Source organism: Pseudopipra pipra, chromosome 14 (assembly GCF_036250125.1).
Source record: "Pseudopipra pipra isolate bDixPip1 chromosome 14, bDixPip1.hap1, whole genome shotgun sequence".
Taxonomy (NCBI): Eukaryota; Metazoa; Chordata; class Aves; order Passeriformes; family Pipridae; genus Pseudopipra; species Pseudopipra pipra.
This window is the reverse complement of record NC_087562.1, coordinates 15,569,011-15,594,712: the sequence shown is the minus strand read 5'-3', so window position 1 is coordinate 15,594,712 and position 25,702 is coordinate 15,569,011. Positions and strand designations below refer to the sequence as shown.

General features: G+C 39.6%; 1 protein-coding gene across 1 annotated transcript in view; it reads left to right on the top strand.

Moving 5' to 3' along the window:
* The window catches only part of TSHZ3 (teashirt zinc finger homeobox 3), a 64,057-nt gene extending 45,745 nt beyond the window's left edge, over positions 1-18,312 (top strand). The window contains exon 2 of the mRNA XM_064671236.1: positions 13,519-18,312. Coding sequence (XP_064527306.1) covers positions 13,519-16,718 — 3,200 coding nt within the window. The 3' untranslated portion in view covers positions 16,719-18,312. The remainder of the gene's footprint in view (positions 1-13,518) is intronic.
* Positions 18,313-25,702: the final 7,390 nt, after the last annotated feature.

Here is a 25,702-nt window from a genome sequence, read left to right as displayed (position 1 = left end):
TCACTATTTTCAGGTCAACAATAAAACCCAACTGAGGCTGCAGCGTGGCACGTAGAGTTAGCTCTTGTCTTGGGAATCAGGGTTTTTCTCGTTCACTTGGGGAAAAAAATCCCACTCTTCTGGAGGAAGCGATGCATTTCACATTAAAAAGCCATCATTTTACAGAGACTCTCCTGTTTTAGCCAAGCTGTTCTCTGTCTCATTGGAGGATTGCTTTGTAAGCTCCTTCCTAAGAACCTGGAGGTGCTGTCTCAGAAATGAGTGGAAGACTGGCCACAGACATTGACAGGGCAGAGAGGAGGGCTGGGCCACAGGTACACAGGGCAAAATGATTTCTCAGTGACAGTTGGTAGATGTTTGAGTGCAGTTGGCCAGGCATGGCCGGCAGTTTGGAAAGCAGGCAGGAATCTCCCCGTCTGTGACTGTCAGCAGCTTGGACAGGTTTCAGGTGTGCCCAGCGCCCAGCCCTAAACAGTGACTGTTGCTGCTGGTGTTTGCCTGGTGCTTCTGCTCTGCATCTCTGGGCTGGTGAGCCTGGCAGGGGCAGGGCAGGGCCAGGGAGCTGGCTCCAGCTTCCTTGGGTTGGGGTGGTGGCAGGGCAGGAGGCCTGGATGCTGCTTCCCAGCTTTCCAGCACAATAGGTGTGTGGGTGTGTGTGTGGTTGGTAAACTTGTGACACACCTGACATGCTGAACTGATTTCACATATGTGTTTTGTTAATACAAAAGTCATCCTTGTCCTTGGCTGAAGAAGGAATGACGAGCCAGTGCCCCTTACCTGTACGATGTGAGTCAGGATTGAACCTGATCCAGTCTCTGAGCTTTCTGCCAGCTTAGTTTTACTAAGTGGTGGTTTTTGTCTGAAAAACTGTAGTGCTTCAGAAGCACTGGGAGCATCAGGACTCTGCTCCCCTTTTACAAACAGATAAAAGTGAATTTAGGTATGCTGTGTGCAACCAAAGTGGTGGAAAAACCATAAATTGATCCCACAAGTCATGATTGGGGCTTATTTGCCTTTTTTTCCTCTAAGCCCAAATGAATTCCTCCTGAAAGGCATCTCATGCTTCTGCTCTGTCCATTTCTATGCATGCTTACTGTTTTACACATCAAACAGGGTTATGTATGCTTTTTTAGTAACGCCTGCTGAAGCATGGAAAGGATCAACATTTCATTTTCACTACATTTCATTTATTTCTCTATTTTGGAGGAAGGGTTCCATAAAGTACAAGGTAGTCATAACTAAAATAAGTTTGTCTGGCAGGTGAAAGGTATTGGTAGTTAATGTGACTCCTCTTAGAGCAGCTGAAATGCAAGTCACAGTCGAAGATTTAGAAGAAATGTCTGCTTGATAATGTCTTTTGCCATAATAAAGTACAGTCACACAAGGAGTAAAAGGCTAAAAGAATGGCCAGACAAAGACAGATCATCCATTTGCACTTAGTTCAAGACTCTTTCAAAGCTGTTACTTGAAAATATCTACACTGGGTACAGGAACACGGAGATTGCCATCTTACATGTATATTTAGTCTTTGGATATATTATTTCAAACGTTATATAGCTATAATGGCATGAAATAGATACCCCTACCTGATAGAGAGAGAGATATTACATCATTGCTGTTATAATGCTCTGCTGCAAAAGGACTTTTAAAGGATTTCTAATGATAATGAAAATATTCTGATACAGCATTAAGGATTTTGCTACTGAAATGTGTTTAATGTAAATATGCTGTCAGATACCCTTCAAGTAATTGACAAGAGCAGATGATTAGCAGTGTTCTCAATAGTGTTTTTGCATAATCTTACATTTTGACAGAACTCTTCAGCGGCTTTTTATTGTCAGTGCTCTGCAATCAGTAATACTTTTTCCTTGACATTTACTTTGTCATTATAAATCTTGTAAGTGGTCATTTAACTTGTTCGGTATGCATGTAAGAATATCATTACTAACACGTTTGAAAAATGTCTTCCTGTTGAGGAACTATTGTGGAAGTAAACTTAAAAAACCCCTAAATGAGGTAGGTTGATGAGTGACTTTATGAAATAAATACCTGTCTGTGAGCACATTTCAAGGATGATTTTAAAATCTCTCTCTTATTGAGCATTCACTCTAAGTCATCAAATTCAACATGATTGTTGGATTTTTTTAAAAATCTGTTATTTTTTTAGTTTAATACTATTATTCAGTTATGATCATTTACATCTGAGTGACCAAAATTAAACTCTTATGATCCATAAGCATTCATAATTACATACTGCATGTAACATTAATAGTCAATATAATAAACCTTCATCTTTATTGAAGCATCTCTTGTTTCTACAGCAGTTCTTTAATCTATCTCAATAGATTTCTAGTGTACAGCTCATATAGATTTGGTCAGTGACAAGGGTTAGAGTAGTCTTGTAGAACATTTACTTGTAGCTGTGAAAAGCCCACATTCATCAGAGGATTAGGTCGATCAGATTGTACCAGGATCAATGGAAGGACTGTGTGATCCCTCTTAGGCTGTAATGTGTTCACCTTCTTTGGAGAGAATTCACATACACACACATTTCTCTGTCTTAAAGCCATTTATCTCAGAATGTCAAATTGCAATAATTAACCATTATTGATCTTAAATTCAATTAACTTCATTAACACAGGTCATGACGAGGGTGCTTGTAAGGGAAAGGCTCTTGACAAGTGTCTTTTCTTATATGACATTGAATGTTCACAATCATGGCTATAAACTATTCATACTGTGCCACAGGAACATCTTTTAAAAATGACAGGAGTTTGGTTGGTGGCTCTGAAGCGACATTTTAATCCCCTCCCCCTCGTCTTCTAGTTCTCAGGGTTTTCCAGCAAATTTTCTATTCAGGAATCAGTGAACCATTTGTTTCCAGCACATTATCTTAGTGTGGTATTATAGCAAACCCCACCTATTCAAATACCCTTTGGTTCAGTAGCTAGTGCTAGATAGAGACTCATTTACAAAAGTGTATATTGGTATACTTAGCAAATGAGTGAAATGAATATTCAGTGCTTCTTTTTGCTATACATACAAAATGAGCTGGGGGCCATCATGTAGAGGTAATCCTTAGAATCTCTGCTTTCTTCAGGTCCTAAGATTCATATTGCAGTCAATAGTTGTTTTTCTTAAATGAGGGTTGAATAACAACTGTTTAAGAACACAAAGCTTTGTTGGCCCACAGTGAACTCCTTTTATAATAGAGGAACTTCATTATAAGCACAAGTTCACAATAGCTGAAATTGTGATTGAAATCATTTGGATTTCTACTATACCATTCATACAGATGTATGGAGTTTATTGTAAGGAGGCACTGCAACCAAAATAGCTATTGAAACTACTGTATAAAGGGCTTCAATGGGAGTAGCAAGTTTGCAAGAAAAATGAAGGATCAGGCTGAGGGTCTTTTGGTACATTTTGAATGTCTTAAGCAGCCATGATCATTTGCAAATAAATTGCCAAGTAGAATGACTCACTGTTATATATTGAAGCATTTTAGGTGGAAACTTGATTTTTAAAAACTTCACAGTGAAGGCAACTGCCCCAGAGATGTGTGTTAATATTGGTATAGCTTAACACAAATACAACACCAGATTCTAGTTACTGTAGAACTTGTAAGATGTGGACAGATTAGGAGCGACCAAATACATGAGAAGATTACAGGAAATAAGGTGTAAGATTTTATCTTGGTCTAAAACAAGGCTAACTCATAATCAGAAGACTCTGAGAAATGTGGATGAAGAGAAATGACAGCATCACTTCTGTTCAGAAACACATTTCTGTAATAAATGGTCATTTTGTCACTACATTTGCTATTTCCACTCCACTATATAAAGCATCTACTGAGAAGAGGCAGGACAGAAGCAGAATAGTTTGATTACTCCATTTGAAGAAACTGAAGTTCCCTTACAACATCTGTTTGCTCAGTGAAGGATTATAATAATTAAGAGCTATTAGAGCCATATTGAGAAGAACTTTTATGCTCATGCCTGCTTATCCTGGAGTTGACTGCAAATCTTGTATTAGTCTGTGGAATGCCCTGTGTGCTTTTCAGTGATTTAAAAGATGCCACCCAAATGGCTAGTATCAAGCAGAGGTTGTGTCTCTGTGTGTTTTGGTACCAATTCGTAGAGAGAATTTGGCTTTGTCTTAGCAAAATGTTGACAGTGACTTTTATTTAAGAAAAAACAAACAAATGAAAAAAAAAAAAAAAACCCAAAAAAACCAACCAACCAAAAAAAAACCCAAACCATTTTTTTTTTTTTTTAATTTGAGGATTCTGGTAAATATTTTTGTCCATTTAAGGAAATAGTAATTTTGTGCTTAGAAAAATTCTAGACAGTCCAATAAACAATTAGGGTCAAAGTGTACTGTGAAGCTGTTTTCTCTGCTGATGAACTTTTATTTCCCACTGTCATTTGTGCTTGCATGGAGTGGGAATTTCCAGCAAGTCTGTAGTACTTCACACCAAGAAACTGTCTTGGAAACCACGGAAAAGCCACTTTTATCTTACTTAGAGTGGATCACATTTATTTGTGTTGAATAATTTATACAGCAAATGTAGGTGGGATTTTTTTCCTGTTACTAATGCACATGCTAATTGTATTTATTAAGTTTAGGTGAAAGTTTTGACTCTTTGGGGCTGCTTGTGAATTGTTTACTTCACCAGTTTGTTACTGGTTACCCAGTCCCTGGTGGTGCTTCCCCTTTGTGGCTGGGTAGCTGACCCTTAACTACCCCCTGGACAGTGAGGAATGCTCCTTGGAATGATGATCATCTGTAACTTTGGTGTACTTGGAGGAAGGGCATCCTTTCCCTGGGAAGGTGGAGGGGTGGGGAGGGGAGGAGAAGGACGATATTATGTGAGTGTTGATGAAATGGGAACAGAAGACCCTGAACTGACTCAAGCTGAGCAGCAGTTGAGAATCCCCAGTGAATGCTCACAGTGCCTGTTCCTCATTTGGTCTTGTCCTAATGGTGCTTGTGAAAGGCTGTTTATGTGGTGACAGGGAGGCCAGGGAGGTTTCTTTCTCCTTTTTCAGCAGGATCAGCCAGAAATTCCAGGCATATGCCCATGGGGGCTGTTCAAATCTCTACTCCCCCAGAGTGAAAAGGGGGAAGGAGATGGATTCCAAAAAATATCATAGCAAGGAAGGTCCTTCTGTCATCATGGGAGTCCATAATGTTTCTCAGCCCTTCCACTCCACTGTCACCCTGAATTGCTTCTGGTAATCAGCTGTGGGCACACACAGTGGGACATGAACTGTTACCCAGCTTCTCTACAGCTGTGGTCCTTTTGGAAGTCAACTGTATTGTGTATGTGTGACTGAAAATTTAGGTCAAAACCCTTAAAAATCTGTTTTTCCTGGCCAGTCTCTGAAGTCTTACTCTTGTGAAGTTTCTCATAAACATGTCATTCATGCCTGACTGTACAATAATGACACCTGAGGGAAGCCTCTTTAAAAATCTGTGGGATTATATTCATTATACATGGGAATAACTTTTACCTTGGTTGTCAGCTAAAGTTTTTTAATGTTTGGATCCCTTCTTGTCAAGGATTTCTTGCAGGAGGTGGCAGATGAACTCCTCGAGTAAGACAGATCTTAGACCAATCCTCATGCAGCCCTACCCATGGAAGAGCACACTGCAGTGTGATGGGATCAGGTGCTCCTCTCCACATCAGAAGGAAGTGCTGTTATGTTTCATGGGTGGATAATTTGAGCAGATTTTAGAAAAATCCCTGCTCAGCAGGTTGAATTCAAGGAGTTTGGGCCCCAGGGAGAAATCAAGGCAGAGTGCAGTTTTGGAGGAGAGAGGCATGATCCATCATGTTCCTTCTCCAGCACGGTTCTGGTAGAGCATACCTGAGTCCTTCTTTGTGCTGGGGGCAGAAGGCTCTTTGGAGGAGAGTTGTGACAATACTTCAAAAATCTTTCCTATCTTCCCCATTGTGAAAAGAAGTTTCCTGGCAGACTGCAGATTCAGCATTTGTTGGATCCCAGCAGCTTGGCTCAGAGGAGCTTTGTAACCACAGGCTCTGGGTTGTGCACAGTACATACACCTGTGGGTATTTCACCAGGTATTCTCCTTTGGTAACTGTTTGAACTGAAAACTGACAATTATTTTCAATTATATACATATATTGTATTCAAGTAAACACAATGTGAAGCAGCATGGGAACAGAAACACAAACTTAACTCATCTTCTCATGTTTTGTGTAAATAGCTGAATTGTATATATTAACCTACAGGAGTAACAGGCTCCTTTACTTGTCTTCTTGTCTAGCACTAGACAATTAACTTATAACTTTTTTGGATTTCCAGGTTTTCAGCTATTAACTGTGGATAAGAGTGTTTCTTCTACAGGGTTGTGAAAAATGAAGTAGTCATTGAAGCTCTTGAACACCTCAAATAAGTCATGCTGTCCAGTAGTGCCAAGTTGTTTCTAAGCCATCATTTCATATTAGAGTATCTTGTTTTTTCAGGTGTATATTTAGTGAAAGAGGTAATACATAAAGGTGAGGTTTGCACTCTCTCATTTAAGAAACATCTAAACAGTATTTGATTTCAGAAAAACGAATGCCTCCCTTATCAGAATTAGTAGCAGTTTTTGAATGTATTTTCCTTTCATTCGTGGGTGGCCTATATGACACTTTTGATGTGGTAGCTTAAAGTCCAAAGTGAATAGGAGCTCTGAGTCCTGTACCTGCCTTTAAAGTGCACAAAATCCAGGGGAGTTTGAAATACAGTGACATGAGGAAAAGGTGCCTGATGTGGACTTGCTTTGTTCTGTGTTTAGGTGGCCCACACTTTAATGACATATAAACCTGTTCCTTGTTATTGTCTCTTCACTGTCTATCCTTGTCCATGTAATTCTCAACTCTTAACACGTACAGTTGATTTGAGCACTGAAATCTCTCCAAATGTAGTACCAGTCCAGGATGCTGAATCAGAGCAGCTGGCTGGCTTCCTCTGGCCTATTTCTGAGCTCTCTGTGGCAGACAGCTGCAATATTTTCATGAAGGAACAAACACAAGTACAATTCAAAGTTTTTAGTGCCTAATGATAGCCACCTATTAGATTGGCATCCTGTGTCACATCCATCCACACCGCTTCCCAGTGACTTAACACCACACACTTACTGGCATGAAAAGGCTGCGGATTTATCAACATACAAAAAAAAGCCAGCTAAACAAGCATTAATCATGCACATCACATCAAATTAACATGTTCAAAATTAATAATCTTGACCTTGCCAGTGGGCAGAACAATCCGTCTTGCAGTAGGCTCGTACTCCGGTGCGAGGTACCGGGGACTTCAGCCGATGTGTGAGGGAAGTGCTGACCTCTCCACTTGGAAATAACATTTCTCTCCCGTAATAGACAGTCCTGCCTCTATGAAACAGAACCTTTGACCTTTCTAACAGGAATAATGTCCCTGTCAAGGTGCTGGGTAATCAGTATTGCTATGCCCGTTTAGAGGCTGTTGTCATTTGCCACTCTTGTAAACAGGGCAGTCACTCCTTCCTCCCATTCCAACTGCCTAATGAGGAATATGTGAACATCTCTGCCAAGGAGTGAAGTCTCAAATACAATTTCAGTTACATGGGAATTATCAGTCAGTCTTGGGATAGAAATAGCTCAAGTTGTGGGTGAAATGTTTGCCTTTCTTCCTGTAAGTGGAAGGCCTGCGGAGTGGGAGTTTTCTAACAGACTAATATAACTCTTTTATATGCCTTCATTTGCATTAGGTCTTTGATTGACTCCATCCACTGAGCTGGTTTTCTCTTGCCTCTGTTCATTAATTTTGTGAGTAAGGTTCATTGGTACAGTCAGATCTGTGCTGCTGTTCCTCTGTGGGCTGGTGTTGGAACTGAGCCCCCTCTTAACTCCACATAGTCCCACCAAAACTGGGGGCTCTTAAATCTTTAAAAACTATTCTGGTTATTTCTTAGGTGGCTGGTGTCGGATTTAAAACAGAATAGGACAGATATTTAGGAAAAGGCTGTGCCCTGCCAGCAGCACTAGTGGTGGCAGGAGCCACCTCTTGCCCTGTACTGTGGTGTGGGGAACGGGGTCAGGATGCAGAGGGAGTTTCTCTGGCTGAGTCCTGCTCACTGCTCCACTTTATGATCTGCTATGATCCTTTTTCCCTGTTGTTTTTTTTCTAGTGGTAATATAATATTCATTCTTTAAGCATTGGGAGAGTTCCTGCTCCCAATCCTGTTCTGCTGTTCTCCTTTTTCAAGAGTGAAATGTACACGGGCTCAGGTTTTTAGGAGTTGAGAAGATTTTTTTTTTCACAATCCACTTAAAATCAGATGGTTTGGGAGATAACGCTTAGTATGACATGATGATTTGAAATGATGCATAAATAAATAATAAAGCTGATTAAATTTTTTTTAATGAAAAGCTGTTTGGTTAAAGCCAAAATATTTCCAAGGAGCTGAGTGTTTTTGATAAACTTTTGCAGTTAAGCATTTTTTGTGTGAGAAGAATATTGGAATGTTTTGTTACTTTTTCAAGCAAAGAGCATATATACTAGTTTAAATATACCCCAGTAAGCTAATTAAAAGAAAAGAAATATTCTTGGCAAAAAACCATAATTAAACCAAGAAATTTCACAAGTATCAAAATGAAATATTTGGATACATCCAAGCCAAAATACATGGTCTCAGATGCATTTTTCAGAAAATAAGGGAAGAATTGTGCAATTAATTGGTTTTTGGAGAACAGTAAAATATGCCTTTAATGCTGTGGTCTCTATTTCCAAACAAACTCAAGGAGGTGTGTCCCCAACCCTGTCACTAGATGAACGTTGCCATGGAGGGGATGAAAAACACGGGATGTTTGTCCTATTTCTGCTGAAGGGGAGCTCTGGCAGTTGGGGGTCGAGGCAGTAGCTGTGGTGCTGGTGGGCACCTCATTGCTCAGGACATCAGCAGTCCCAGCTGTTTTGGCTGCACGTGCCCTTCCTCTGCTCCAGAACCATAGTGGGCTGGTGGTATTTCTCTGCTCTTGTAGAGTAGATCCCTGGTGTCTGTGTAGAGCCAGGTATATGAGTTTATTACTGTCTATACAATATGTAGATCATTTTGGGCAGTGATGGATCACAATTTATTTCCACTGGCAAAGAAATGATCCATAGCTCAGTTATGAAGGTAATCCCCTCTTGTGTGGAAATGAATTGCATTATACCACAGCTTACTGTTATGTATTGATATCAAATGTGTTAATTTCATTATTACCTAGCAGTTTAGTTAATAATTATAAGAAATATTAATGAGAGAACCATTTGTTCTCAATCTCTCTGAGGCTACACCTGCAAAATGTTTCTGAACCCCTTTGATATCCTCATCTTCCCCAGAAACTGAGGGCCACACCAGGCTGTGGCTTTCCATTTCTTTTTTGTTAAATATTATGTCACAGTGACACCATTGCTCAACTTGCAGGCAATTTCCTTTGGGTTATGGTGCCCTGTGAGATGTAAACTAAACAGTTTTTGAGAACTGTGATTTTTTTTTTTTTTTGTCTCTTACTCTGGGAAAACAAAACCCAGAACCGCCTAATTTCTTTTATTTCTACTCTTATTAACTTCTTATGCCATTAGACTTGCCTTTAAAGTTGGTTTTTTTCCCCCTCTGACTTTGCTGTTGAGGCACCAAAGAACAGTTTTATAGATGCCCTGCAGCTCAAACATTTACTCTGCACTTGAAAAATATAAAACTACAAGTCTTTTGTATTTTTTTTTTTTTAAATAATAATCATAGGGAAACAGCTGTGTAAGGATGGGCTGGAGACAGTGCTCCTTAAAGACAGTCTTTCTACCAGGCAGTGAATCTCAATGGAAAACCTTTTTACCATCTCCTGCTGTTTTTATTCTCTGCTTTCATGGTCTCTTTGGTCTTCCTGTAAGTACTTAACCAAAGAAGAAAATTCTCTGCTACAGGCCTCCTTGTCCTTATTTCTGATGCAGTGAAGCTCTTACCTTCATCTCTGCTCAGAATACAGACCATTTCTTGCCCCTGAGCAAGGTCTGGTGGGGCAGGGAGGGATCAGGGCTTCCCTTGGTTGCAAGTGGGCTCCTTTCCATGGGTATCTGCACTGAATCCCACAGTCCCTGCTCTTCTGTCCACATGCTGGGAACAATTTAATTGGGTTTTCTGAGGAGGAAACATGACAGCCACCATAGTTACCTGTAGTGGCATTGCAGAACCTGTGAGTGTGCCCCAAGGCTTCCATTGCAGGCTGGTCCAGAACCTGTTGGGTTGCCTTATATTGCCTCGAAGGCAAGGGATTAGGAGACCAGCCCTTGAAATAAGAAATTAGAAGCTACTGACATAAACTCCAGATTAGGATGGTGGTTTAAGTCCTAGGCTAAGATATTTCCTTGAGCATCCTCACTTCCTGTATTTGAGCAGTGATGGTTCACAGTTGATTTCCACTGGCAAAGAAATGATCCATAGCTCAGTTATGAAGGTATTCAACTCTCTTGTTGAGGAATCATAGAATCACACAATGGCCTGGGTTGGAAGGGACACTAAAGATGATCCCTGCTGTGGGCAGGGGCACCTTTCACTAGACCAGGTTTCACCCTCCTCTCCTTTGTGCAGGGGAAGGAGCAGAAGGAGTTGTTCAGACTGTCAGTTTATCAAAGTTGCAGATTGTCGGGTTAAATTCCACACTGTCATTTTTGCCTCATTTTCTGCAGTTTTGGATCAAAGACTGATGTCATAAGTTGGCTTCACAACTTGAGCTTAGGAAGGAGAACAGCTATAGAGGAGGCAGCTCCTGGTTAACACGCAAATATGCTTGATAGTTGGTGAAAAGGGCAAAGAAAGCATGAAAGGTAAATAGATTTACATTTAAATGAGCCGCATGCTGGAGGTTTTCCCTAATGTAAAAGTCACTCTCTAAAAAAGCTGTGAATGTGACAAGTGTTTAAGTTCAAACAAAATTCATAAGACTTCAGCAGTAAGAGAAATAAAAATGTAAAGAATAACACACTAATTAGGGGCTTGGTTCTGTGCCCTCAGTTTGTGTTGGTGAGCACTGGTTCCCAGGAGGGTTTTCTGTGGTGTGCAGGGACAAAGCCCATGGCTTTGGTATGTGATGTGGTGGTGGGAGTGAGTGGCACACACTCAGCCTGGTGCTCAGTAGACAAAATGAGCAAAAGGCAGGTACAGTTAGAGTGCCTTGGTGTGCCACCTCAGCCTGTGAGTGTGAATGAGGTCGCTGTAATGCAGGCAGTGTGGTGATAACCTTGTGTCTTCTCTACTTTGTGAAAAGGAAATTATTCAATTTCAAAACAGGGGCAAAGGAATACGAGGTGTAAAAGAAAATCTGTTTCCACAAGGTGGAATAGAAAACGGGTCCGTTTCCTTCCAGATCGTGGGTTTCATGCTGTCATTCCTTCCTTTCATCCTGCCTTATCCATATCACTGGGATATGGTGTGGTTGAGAGAGAGGCAGTTGACAGTCAGTTGTTTGAACATTATTAGTAGTTATATAAATTTTTTCAGCTTTAGAGAGTAATTTGAACTGCTTTGGTCTCCTTTGCTAAAGGTCTGAAAATCCATCTTTTTAGATTCTATGTAGTGGTTTTATTGCAAATACTTGCAGGATAGATGCTGAACATTACTACCAATTGCCAGCATGTCTGTAACATAAAATAATAATATTTTTTCAAAATATTTTGAAAAAGCTCAGCTCTATTTCATTAGACTATGTATACTTGTTGTTAAAGTCTGATCTTCGTATCAGCATCTTTGAAGCATCTTATGATAAAGTTTTTTAACATAATTCTTTCAAACTATGTCCTCCCAAATGTTAAAAATAGGACCCTTATCTGAACTGAAATATTTAATCATTATTACATGTTGCTCTTGTGTGATGTGTTTGTGCTTTCAAAGGTCTAACTTCTGTTCTGAAGATCAGCTTATAACTTTACATGCCTAGAGGAAGATTTGCTACCATTCATCCATGTGAAAGAACAGTAGTGAATACTTTGTATTACCTAACCGAACGAAGAAACACTCCATGTGAAACTAAAAGCCTGATTTCATTGTCACTTTAACAGTTGTTTGGTCTCTTGTGGTTTTCTGATAGCATTTAAACATATTTTCCCTGAAAGAAGTTTGCAAAGTTTAATACTGTGTATGTGATACCTACTGTAGTGTTCTACATTTTTCAGTCTGTTGCCTAAAGTAGGTCCTTTTGGGGTGTAAACTGGTATCTTCTCTGCACTATTGCCTCCATAAACAAGCTACAGATTGTTCAACGTGGTTAAGATACAAATACCCTACACTTTCCAGATGTGTTGCAGAGAAGGTCAAAAGTCAAGTGTCTTCAACCATAGAGTCTACTGAAAATGAGATTTTTTCCAAAGTTTATAATTGTGAGAGGTTTTAAATTTCACTTAATATAGTCATATACTATTTTTGCTTTCCTGCAAATTAATTCATTATGTATAAATAGATAATTTTGATTAGTTAATGATACTTCTTTTAGTGTTTCCGTAGTTTTCTTGCCTAAAGGAAAAACTGAGGTAGACTTAGTATATGTAGAATAGAAGCACAGAAGCACCATGGAAAAAAAATTGTTTACTGTCAGTTCCCAACTATCCTATTCAAGAGGAGTATCTTAGATTTACATCACCAGTTGCATTACTTGAGGGGGGAAAAAGAGACAGGATCCCTGTTGGGTGTCCGTGTAGCTTATGCTGAGTAAATATTGACAAAGTAGTCTAAAGAGCAAACACTTTGACATTTGTAAGGTCCACTGGAAGGTCTTGTATATATTTATACAGCAAGAATGAGTACAGCATACCAATTGTCTTGAACTAGCTCCTGACATAATTCTGCATGGGTTTTCTTGTTGAGAAAGGCGCTTTTAAATGGGAATGGGACGTTTGTTGCACCCCTAATGAATATCCTCAAATTGCTCTGAGTTGTTTCAAAAGGTTGTGTCACCTGCTTTTAACCCTTTCCTCTAAAATACAACACTACTAATAATGATAGCTTAAAAAATATCTAATTTTAAAAATTGTTTTAACTGGGGATTTTTTTACTTTGTAGAAATTTTTGATGTTTGTTATGCTCTATATTTATTAAGGATTGAGTCTCAAGACTGTAATGAGCAAAAAATGCTTGCTTAATTTAAATTGTGAATCTGTCTGTTAAGAAATGCATTAGGGGTAGGAGAAGCATAAGACATATTAATTGACAGACAGGAACTGCTGTCTCTGAGGTTGATACAAGTAATTTATTACTTTAGAAATGAATGCCACCTCCAGAATGTGCTTCATTAATTTCAAATTTAGTTTTAATTTCAAGCTGTTGCCCCTTGAGAAGAATAAGGTGGCAAATTATGTTTGAAGAGCAGATTTTTTTCTTGCTCTGAAGAAACACTAAGTTTTAACTGTTTAATTTTACAAATAAGTACACTTCTTTGGCTAAAGCAAAAGTATGATGAGCAGAAACTAACTTATATTTTTTTTCTCTTCATAATAGCCTACGTTTCAGACGAACTAAAAGCAGCAGCACTGGTGGAGGAAGATGTGGAACCTGACGAAAATGCAGGTGATGGGGAGCCTTCAGCAAAATATGCATGTCCGGAAAAAGACTTCAGTAAGAACTGCCAAAGCTACCAAAACTCTCCAGCAGCTGAATTTTCTAGCCATGAAATGGACAGCGAGTCCCACATCAGTGAGACAAGTGACCGCATGGCAGACTTCGAGAGCAGCTCTATTAAAAACGAGGAAGAGAGCAAGGAGGTGTCGATACCACTGGAAGACTCTACGGTATCTGACAGTTTAGAGCAAATGAAAGCAGTATATAATAACTTCCTCTCCAATTCCTACTGGTCTAATCTCAACTTGAACCTTCACCAGCCAATTTCGGAAAAAAACAACGGTAGCAGTAGCAGTAGCAGCAGCAGCAGCAGCAGTTGTGGAAGTGGCAGCTTTGACTGGCACCAGACTGCTATGGCCAAAACACTGCAGCAAGTTTCTCAGAGCAGAATTCTTCCTGAACCCAGTCTTTTTAGCACAGTTCAGTTGTACAGACAGAGCAGTAAGCTTTATGGCTCTATATTTACTGGAGCCAGTAAATTCCGCTGTAAAGACTGCAGTGCTGCCTATGACACTTTAGTAGAATTAACAGTGCACATGAATGAAACAGGACATTATCGAGATGACAACCATGAAACGGATAACAATAACCCCAAAAGATGGTCGAAACCTCGTAAACGTTCTTTGCTTGAAATGGAAGGGAAAGAAGACGCCCAGAAAGTGTTAAAGTGTATGTACTGTGGTCATTCATTTGAATCTCTTCAGGATTTGAGTGTTCATATGATCAAAACAAAACACTACCAAAAAGTGCCTCTGAAGGAACCTGTTACACCTGTAGCAGCAAAAATTATCCCAGCTACTAGAAAGAAAGCATCACTGGAGCTTGATCTTCCAAGTTCTCCAGATTCCACGGGCGGGACGCCAAAAGCAACAATCTCAGATACCAACGATGCACTTCAAAAGAATTCTAACCCTTACATTACGCCAAATAATCGCTACGGTCACCAGAACGGTGCCAGCTATGCCTGGCACTTTGAGGCGAGGAAATCCCAAATTCTGAAGTGCATGGAGTGCGGAAGTTCCCATGACACTCTGCAAGAACTCACAGCTCACATGATGGTGACGGGACATTTTATTAAAGTCACTAACTCTGCCATGAAAAAAGGGAAGCCAATTATAGAAGCCCCAGCAACACCAACAATAACGTCCTTAGTAGATGAGAAAGTCCAGTCTGTGCCACTAGCTGCCACCACCTTTACGTCTCCTTCCAACACACCTTCTAGTGTTTCCCCTAAATTAAATGTTGAGATTAAAAAAGAAGTAGAAAAAGAAAGAGTCATTGCCGATGACAAAATGAAAGACAAAGAGAAGTCAAGTGAAGATGAGGAGAAGTATGATATCTCCTCAAAATACCATTACTTGACTGAAAATGACCTAGAAGAAAGCCCTAAGGGGGGATTAGATATATTGAAGTCTTTAGAAAACACAGTTACATCAGCTATAAACAAAGCCCAGAATGGCACACCAAGCTGGGGTGGCTACCCCAGCATTCACGCTGCCTACCAGCTGCCTAATATGATGAAGCTGTCGTTGGGTTCATCTGGGAAGAGTACACCATTAAAACCTATGTTTGGGAACAATGAACTGGTATCACCAACTAAAAACCAGCCCTTGGTGTCTCCACCAAGCAGTCAGACCTCACCTGTGCCAAAAACAAACTTCCATGCCATGGAAGAATTGGTAAAGAAGGTCACTGAGAAGGTGGCTAAAGTGGAGGAAAAAATGAAGGAGCCTGAAGGAAAGCTTTCCCCACTGAAGCGTGCGACGCCTTCGCCGTGCAGCAGTGAAGTCAGTGAACCCCTTAAGATGGAATCCTCCAATGACGGTGGCTTTAAAAGCCAGCAGAACAGCCCAGTTCCTCAGAGAGATGGTTGCAAGGATAGTCCAACTGTAGAACCCGTGGAGAATGGGAAAGAGCCTGTTAAGTCCATTGTAGGTTCTTTAAGTAGCAGCACAGCTATCATCACTGATCACCCTCCCGAACAGCCATTTGTAAACCCACTAAGTGCACTGCAATCTGTCATGAATATTCACCTTGGGAAGGCAGCAAAGCCATCTTTGCCCGCTTTGGATCCAATGAGCATGCTTTTTAAAATGAGCAACAGTTTGGCAGAAAAGGCTGCGGTGGCCACCCCACCTCTACAGTCCAAAAAATCAGACCACTTAGACCGTTATTTTTATCATGTCAACAATGACCAACCCATAGATTTGACGAAAGGCAAGAGTGACAAAAGCTGCTCTTTGGGTTCAGCGCTTTTGTCATCCACATCGACATCTTCTGCATCTTCTTCATCTACAGTGACAACAGCAAAGACATCTGCAGTCGTGTCATTCATGTCAAACTCGCCGCTACGCGAGAATGCCTTGTCAGATATATCTGATATGCTGAAGAACCTGACAGAAAGTCACACATCAAAATCTTCCACACCTTCCAGCATATCTGAGAAATCTGACATTGATGGTACCACAATAGAGGAACCAGAAGAGAGTACACCAGCTCAGAAAAGGAAGGGACGTCAGTCTAACTGGAACCCTCAGCACTTGCTCATATTGCAGGCCCAGTTTGCAGCCAGTTTACGGCAGACTTCGGAGGGGAAATACATCATGTCAGACTTGAGCCCTCAAGAAAGAATGCACATTTCCAGGTTTACGGGACTTTCAATGACCACAATTAGCCACTGGCTGGCCAATGTGAAATACCAGCTCCGAAGGACGGGGGGAACTAAGTTCCTTAAAAATTTGGACACTGGGCACCCAGTGTTCTTTTGTAATGACTGTGCTTCACAGATCAGAACTCCTTCAACTTATATCAGTCATCTTGAATCGCATCTGGGTTTCAGGTTAAGAGACTTGTCCAAACTGTCCAGTGAACAGATTAACAATCAGATAGCACAAGCAAAGTCACCATCTGAAAAACTGGTGACGTCCTCTCCAGAGGAAGATATCGGAACTTCTTATCAGTGCAAACTTTGTAACAGGACTTTTGCAAGCAAGCATGCTGTTAAACTTCATCTTAGTAAAACACATGGGAAGTCACCAGAGGATCATCTTCTGTATGTTTCGGAGTTAGAGAAGCAGTAGCATTTGCTTTTGATTAAAATAACTGTAATTTGCTTTGAGGAAAACTGTCAAAGACGCCTTAAAGCTACTGTTTAGTTCTTGGCACATGTTCTTATTTTAACTCCAGAGTCGCTCTGGGCTGAACTGTTTTGTATAACTGTACAGTGTTTAAATAGAGGTGCATAATCAGCTGTTGTTACTGGTAAAATATGAAGGTTAAAATGCAGTGGTAAGTGTTTGGAACTTTGTGTAAATTGGATTTAGTTGCTGTGCATCCCTCTGATGCATCAAGCTGCATGCATTAACAGACAGTTTAATTAAGCATTTATAACTAATTCTGGTGCACTTTTTCATGTGACCTAAGTGTGCTGGTATTTCTCACCCTATAATCTTTAGCCCTCTGAGTACTTTGAAGCACTTTTGCATTAATTTGGTAAAAATGTATGGATATGTTTTTTTTAAACCCTTACCAGCTTAGTTCCAATTACTAATATGAACCTCCATTTATGCAGAGGTGTCTCACACCTTGAAATTTAAAAATATAATTTTCACATTGAAACATAGATGTATATATTGTATAGATTTCAAAATCTCTTATGGAAAATGTGATTGTGGTTAATGCCATTTTCTTTTTCTTCAGCATTTTTAGCAACAGTGGGGTTTGTATCTGATAAGTCCCAGGTATAAACCATACCTATGTATAGTGTATATTTCATTTTTTTAGATCTAATGGTTTTTCCTTTAACATCCAAACATTGTAAATTATGTGATAAAAGATACCACAGATAGCATTTATAAAGTATTCTGAAACATTATTCTTAAAGCAAAGTATGTTTTGCTTTGTTTTGCTATACAGTACATCTATATTAAGAGAGGTTCATGTTTAAATTATACATATTTATTAGTGTTGCTATCATTTGTTTGTTTTTTCATTTTTATTTTGTTGGTTTTTTTTTTTTTTAAAAACTGTCTGAAGAAACAGAAGCCACGGACTGCATTCCTGGCATGCATTCTAACTGTTTTGCACAACATGACTTTTAAAGGTATTTATTAGTAAAAAAATAAAAATAAAATAAAAAAGAGAAAATTCAAAATAAACTCAGTGCTCAAAGGGTTAAATCTATTTGAAAAACTTGTACTGTATTTCCTAAACATTGATAAAGCCTTTAAAATGTTTGTACTGTAATACTTTGCTTAAAAAGTTATGAGGCATTCTGTGATATAACCTCTTTTACTTATTTATAAGCGCTCTTGGTTGTTATTTCCTATTGTAGAATGCCTTTTTATTTCAATTGGTAACTTTCTGTTTTGTTCTGCCTAATTATTCTCCCAAGATTCCATACTGCAGCTTTATCTTTAGGCATATGAAAGGTAACCCGTGGTTACCAGCACACTAAGTGATTCTGTTCGTCTCCATTTTTGGCAGTTAATTTGCAGAAGTAACTGACAGCTGACACCATATGAGAATCTATGTATAAAATATTGGCATGTAAACAGCACAGACACTGTAATGCACTCTGTGCCCTGTTTTGTTGTTGACAATGAAGCACCATTATATGACTCTTCATATAACCTTTTTTTCTACAGCAGCATTAAAATTGTCTTTTTGCTATAATTTTGTGTTGCGTTCACAATTATGTCTGAAATGTGCTACGACTAACGAGCACATTAAAATTAAATTGTATGCTATCTGTTTATGACTGAAGCTTGAGTAGGTTTCTTCATCTGCCAGGTGCTGGCAGTCAAAAGCTGCACATAAATCACTGGAGTTTTAGTGAACTTTAGCATTTCAAGAGCAGGGTAGCACTTATTCAAAGGCTGCATTAACAGGATTTTTTTTTCCCCCCAGAAAAGATAAACGAGCATTATAACTCCTCTTCAAACATCAGGTAAGGCTGGCTGTGAAGGGGGGGTTTATCAGCAGCACGTGGCAAAGCAAAGAGGTGCTTTGCTGTGCTGAATTCAGAGCCAGGGAGATGCTGCTGCTCACCTGCCTTCCTCCAAATGCATTGAGCAGAGTGCACCGGTGGGTGTTTCACAGCTTAGAGAATCCCTTTCCAGCTACTCAGCATTTTCAAACGACAGGAGTAGGAACCTGAGACCAGTGACTTGAACTTTGTGGTTTTGAAGTGAGTCCTCTTAGGGCCCGACCTGCTGCTGGACAACATTCCCAGCAGGCAGAGGGGGGCAAGGAAGATGAATAAACACATGCCAAAGAAACACAAACAAGCAGGAGCATTTATATGATAATGACAGACTTTTAGTGGTGTTGACAGGTCATCCCATCAAAACCATTGAAAATAATTTGCTCTCCAAACACCTTTATTACTATGCATGTAAATAATGTCTTTTGGCAGTCAGGTGAACTGAGAGTCTGGAGATGGTTACAGGGGAACCAAAACCACCATTACACCACTTAAGCATCATGTGTAAAAATAGTCTCTGAATGTCAAATGTGCAGAGTTTCCTTTCTTTTTTTTAAAGAAAATCCACTGTCTTACAGTAAGCAAGTAATGAAATCTTTGGGTTTTTTTGTCTTTCCATCTTTTCTTTCTGTTTTGCCATTTTCCTCTGTAACTGTAAAGGCCAGTCCCATGCCTCAAAAGTGTATTGGAGTGTTCTGTTCATTCTACAGCAAACACTGCCAAGTGGACCAAGTGAACAGGATTAGGGCTTTGGGTTTTTTCCTCCTCTTTTGGCTCACAGTTGTAACTGATATTAAGGTCATTTGTGTGTCAGTGCTTATGGCCTCAGCTCAAATTCCAGCAATAAAATCACAGCATGCTGTTTTACTGGTTGACTGTACCATCCCAGGAGTCCCCCTCACTTAGCCAGGAGAGGCAGCCTGGCTGGCTGAAGCCTTTTGTGAAGCCTCCAGGGTGGCTGTCCACGTTTTTCACAAATAGATGATCTCAGTGTAAGCGCAGCCAAACTTTTTACCTCTGCAGCAGAGAATTCCTCCTTTGAAAATTATAACAGCTTAAATATAGTATTTGGTTGCAAACCAGAAATTCACACATAAGGAGACTGGCAGATTATTGCATATATTGTCAATCAATGTATTTTTAAGATGCACCATTGACTTATAATAGTAATGCTAAAAACTCTGTACGCAATACTGTTATCTGGGACACGGGAGGGAGTAAAAGCAAGAGACTGCAGAGTCTTCTGCGGTGTTCCTTCTACTTGCTCTTAAAATACAGGCAAGGGGTCTGATGCAACTGCCCTAATCTGGTAAAAGTCTGTTCCTGGGCCTGACTTACCTAGTTCTGAAGGTGCAGTGAGGAGATGTACTGGGTACAAATTCAGGGAGCAGCCATATCTGTTAGTGTGCACCTTTTTAATCCATTTCTTAAAATACACCGGAAACTTTGGAAATGAATGGCTAGTTGGGATCTGCATGTCCCAGTTTTATTAAAATAAAGTTCAGCTTGCATTTCAGAACCTCCAGGACTGGCATACCAATGTGATTTCACATTATAAGAATTTAGGGAATCAATGAACTAGAATAATGTTCTTTTCATCCATACACTGATATGTATATTGGCATGGTAACTATTAGTGCTAACCAAATCACCAACCTAGATATGTTAAGATAATTTTTTTCCTATTAGACAAACATGAAGGTATGGATACAGGATTTTAAAATATGCATCTGAGTTCTGACTTTTGCTTCGCATTTGATATTTTATTTAGAATTATGCAGATCGAGTGGAAGAGAAAACAAAATGCCTCAAGAAAGAAGTTAAAAATGAAATTGTGATGGGGTGGGAAGAGCTTTAAATCACAGGTGTATAAAGGTGACCCTGGTCTAACCCCACCCAAGTAGTGGCTTGTTGCAGCATACTGTATATCTTCCAGCCATCACATTTACGCAGTATCTTAAAATAACATTTGTGATAAATGTGCAATTTAACTAATTTATGGTGCTATGATGTGCTCAGGGCTACATGCAAGATGAAAATCTTAAATGGAGCTTGAACAGCTCACTTCACAACAAGAAATCAATATGCCAGATCTTAGAGAGCTGTTCACTGGAGTCAACATTTAGCAAAAAAAAAAAAAAAAAAATCAGGGAATGTATCTTTAAGTTTTAGTGAGTAAGAAATCTATAATTAGCTGAAATATGACTTCCAGTATAAGGAACTGCGTCTGAAATCAAAATATTTCTAGAATCTTCATTATATTTTATTTTTGTATTAAAATTGAAAGTATATTGTTTTAATTATGCTGTTGCTTTTGTGGAAAACACGATGTGCAATTTTTTATCCAAACCAAGGCAGATTAGTGTTATCAATATGGAAATTATCTGTTGCATTTAAATATGGCTACATATCTTGCTATATAAAGCTAAGTACAATATGACTCTGCATGTTATGACAGCAAAAAAATTTGGCTATACTTTGAGATTTAAAAAAATACTGGCATGTATTGAAGGGAAGAACCTTCTTTAATTTTGCAAGTTCTTATTTCAGCTGCAACAGAAAAAAATGAACTGTGGTGCAAGTGGAACAGAGATGACTCGTAATAAAGCTAAATTTAATTAATAAATTTTGTATTTTAAAATACGCCTCCAGAGAGCCTTATATATTTCCTAGAAAAAGATCAAATTATTACATTCATTGCTGCCTGTTTTGTTTGGGTAACTTTTTGTTACAAGAACATGTTGGAGCTTTGCTAGGTGGTCTGTTATCCACACTGCTCCACAGAGCTGAAATACAGGGAACAGTCATAAAACTAGAATTTATCAAGGAAAGTAGAAAAAAAATTATTTGAAGATTACCCAACTTTTAAAAAGTCACTGGACTGTCCCGTTAGCTAAGGATGAAATAGCTCTCAATAGTTGTCTGGACAGTTACTGTTTTAGCAGTAGAAACACAAATGTGTAACTCCCTTGAGTATCACTAGTAAATACATACAATTTCCAGGAAAAAAACCCCGAGTAAATTCTCTTCTCCTGGGACTGTATGCCAAGATGTGCCTTCCAGCCCTTGCTTGACCTGCTGTAGGTAAATGAGAGAACAAGAAATAATTATCCTACAAGCATCTCGGAATATGAAAGTGGCTCTGTTGGTCGGGGTGTGGTAGCAGTGAATTTTGTTGAGTTTTCAGTAATTACCCTGTAATAATGAAAAGCTTGTATATGTTTAAGACTATAATATCACAGCAGTCATTGAAGGGTATTTGCATAAGAAGTCAATCTTTTACCAGTGAGGGAAGAAAGAATCAGGGTCATTTGCAGAAGGGAGCAGAATTATGTATTAACACATCATTATACATGTCTGAAAGCACTGGACTAATCGGTGAGGTTACAATCTGTTTTCAGGCCTTGGTTTGGGGCAATAATTTTAACTAAATGTTCAGCATGAAAAAGATGGCTGAGATTTACTAACACTGTGTTCATTATCTAGTACTTGCACAAATACAGCAGTAGTGGTACATAGAATCATTTTTTTCCATGTAAAAACAATCTTCCTTTATACTTAATATCCAGCTTACGTGTTAGGGTAGGGGTTTGTTTGTTTGTTTTTCGTCAGTATATTACACCATTTACGTGGGACACATTAACTTCCTCAGCAGCTGTTGCTTGGTTCACTTTGCCTTATTTATAGCTTGAAATGCACTTCTGGTTAAGTAATTTTTAAGAGAATTAAAATCAGATAGATTTTTTTTTTAGGGTAGATGTATTTGTCCAGACCACTCATCAAGTTCATATATATAACCTTTATTGAAATGAAAATACACAACTGCAAATCAAACTTGTGTAGCACCGTGCCTGTCTTTTCATTGTAGGGGAGCTTAAAAAGGAAAATTAAAAATTACAACCCAAGGCAGCTATGCCAAGAAAAGGAATTTTTGAGTAATAATATAACAAGACATTTTCTGTATATCATGCTTTTAAAATTCTCAGTCTGTTTCAAGAAATAGAAAAGGGTGTTATAGAGCAAGAAATAAGAAGTTAAAAATGGTAAGGCCAGACCCGGCCCCGTTCCCTGGCCAGGGGCTGGGGTGGGTGGTGGAGCTCACAGCGAAGAGTGATGTCTTCCTTACCTAAGCTGAAATGATGGTGTGCCCCCCACATCACCCCCTGGGGTTTCCTGGTGTCACATTAGGGTGAAGACGTGCCTTTCTTCCCCCATACACTTAAATTTTGCAAGCAGCATAGTGGACTTTGTAACCAAATAGTGAGCTAATTTTCTGATGACTTACCTCTTGATGCCTGAGGTAAGGACTTGGGTCGCAAGGGAAATGAATTTCAAATGATTTGGCACTGTGGAAAAGCCTATATTAGACCTGTCAGCCCCATTCCACTCCCTGTGGAGAAGATAGTGTCCATCTTTTTTTTTTTTTTTTTTAATATCAAAAATATAAATGGAGAGAGGGTAACTTTTAAACTTCAGTATAAATTAACAATGAAAAATACTTCTTTATTAAGCTTCAACATATCAAATTCATTCTTGCATGGTAGGAAGCTGGGGACATGTTTATAGCCATCATAGTTGTGAGTTAGTGACCTTTCTAGCCAAGTGAAATGAAATTACTTGAAAATGGAATTCTTTTTAATTGGCACATTTGTAGGTGGCGGGGAAAGGAAGAGGATTTGCTAAAGTGTGTGTGCAATATAAAGCCTGGGAAGAACTGTAAAAAAAGCCTGGAAGCTGTGCTCAGCTGTAAACCTGTGCAGAGAGGGAGAATGAGGTAGGTGTGTCAGGAAGCGGAGTCATATTCTTGGCTTTTTTTTCCTCTAAACTGGAGGTACAGTCACTGCAGTTCCGCCTCAGTGACCATGAAACCGAGTCGGCAGAAGCTGAAGGACTCCGCTCCTGAAAGCCTCATCAGGACTTGTCATCGCTCTAATGAATATCATTTAAATTGCTTTGTATATTGGTGGAGTTTGGATGTCGATTTAATTTGTGCATGTGTTTGAGTTCTTCTGCTTGGCTAGGCTAACAGAGAGCAACAGCCTAATGAAAAGTGAGTTGGTGACAGCGTGATGAGCCCCAACCCAATCAAATGTGTTTGAAGGGCTGTTTTGACAGGGATCTTAAAAGTAGATCTAGAAAAGAGGAGTAGTGCTTCAGTTCAGTACAATTGTTTCAGGCTAAGATTACTGGGTTTTGTACCTCTGAACAGCTGAACGTTTTCTGTGTGCACTCTGGCTTGTACTGAAACATGAATTCATCATGTTTAGAGGAGTTAGAAGAGTGGGCTCCCCAGTTAAATGTCTGTGGAAATTACTGGCGTTAAGAAAAACACTTTAAAATAAAGTCATTATTGGGGTGCACTGGTGATTGGGAAGCAAAGCTTAACTCTGTCTCTAATGCTGTGTTGCAGAGGGCAGATCAGAAGAGCAGCAGCAGATTAACACAGGAGGGCAGGGACTGGCCAGTCAGGGCCAGCCATGGACTTCTCTGCATTAATTCCCATTTACTGTGCCGGGAAGTTGAGCATGCAATGTCAGGGAGCTGCAGAGAAGGGCAGAGCAGATGGAGAAATTCTGCAAAATGTATTTCATTGCTCCCTGGGTGCTGGGGACAAGAAAAGCTGACCCACAGTGGTTCATACTGGCTGTGGGGAGGGAGGTGGGTGTGACTGAGAAAGTCCTCTCCTGCAGGCCGTGGGTATGAAGAGGGTCCCCAGAGGGTACAGCCTGGCTGAGACAAGCAGGGCTTGCCCTCTGCATGGCAGGGAAACCAAATCCTCAAGGTGGCTGGGATGCTGCCCTCAACACTTACCTGAGTTATCATACTAGCAGCATAGACACAGCCTCACAGGGGTATTACTAAAAGTAGGTAAAATAGCCACATCAACCCTATAAATTATACTAATTCTTCCAATCTCCAATAAAATGTTCACTTTTTGCCTCTTACACATGCATTTTGAAGGCGAAGGAAAAAATAGGGTCTTGGTTTTTATTTGCCACCATGAAGATAAATCAATTTCCAAACCAGAGCTGCTGTCAAAAGGGGAAATAGGGACTGGCATTTCTCCACCCTCTCTGAAGGCTACAGAGCACTCTGACATAGCAGCTTGCACTTCACAGTGCTTCAAAATGGACCCCGGGATCCTAAGCGTTAACAAACCCCCCAAAAATGCAATTTTAAAATTTCATGTGAAAACTCAACAACAAAAGAGCACAGGAGGAAAACTGGGTTACAGGAAAAATCTACAGTCCAGATACTCTTATCTAAGAGATGATTAATACATCAGATAAATTGTTCAGCAGTGGTTCATGCAAACAGACCCTCTATAATTCTGCCAAAGTCAGTGAGATCAATGTGCTCTGCTGAGTGATTGTGGCACTGACCACTCAAAAGAAAGCACCTAAGGGCAGCTGTAACTTATGCTGATTTCATACCCCTCATGATTTCAAAATATATGAGATTCTCCAGCTCTCTCTGAACTGAATCCATGTATAACCCTCAGGAGATGCTTGCTCCTGTTTTGGGAGTGAACATGACCCTTTCCTTCTTTGTTGGCCCAGATTCTGTAAATGCCATATGCTTCTTTTTTATGTGATAAATGTTTTAATACAACCATCACCCCCAGACAGACTAGTTACCATCAATAATTTGAATGACAGGGCTTTGGTATGCCTTTTAATTTCAACATAAGATTTGGGCAGTGTACAAGAACACGCAAAACCCCAAAAGAAAGTAAGGAATTATGTGATAGAAAATGTATGTAAGTCTCCAGCGAGAAACTATCAGACTAAAAAAAACCCCACAAATTCAAAGCATGTGTTCGAGTATTTAATGTTAAAAATATAAATTAGGTATTGAAGAAGCACAAAGCACCCACTTGTACTTCCTTAATAGGGCTTTTATTAAAGGCTCTAGAAGAGATTCCAAGGAGGGAGAGATCAAAACAGCGGTCTCATCAGCTACGGTATATTAGCAGCTTCTCAGGAAGCACTGAACAGCAGGCAAAACCACACCAACCCACAGGTGCAGGCACATTAGACTGTAAACAGTTCTGATCCCATAGAAACACTCTCGGCACAT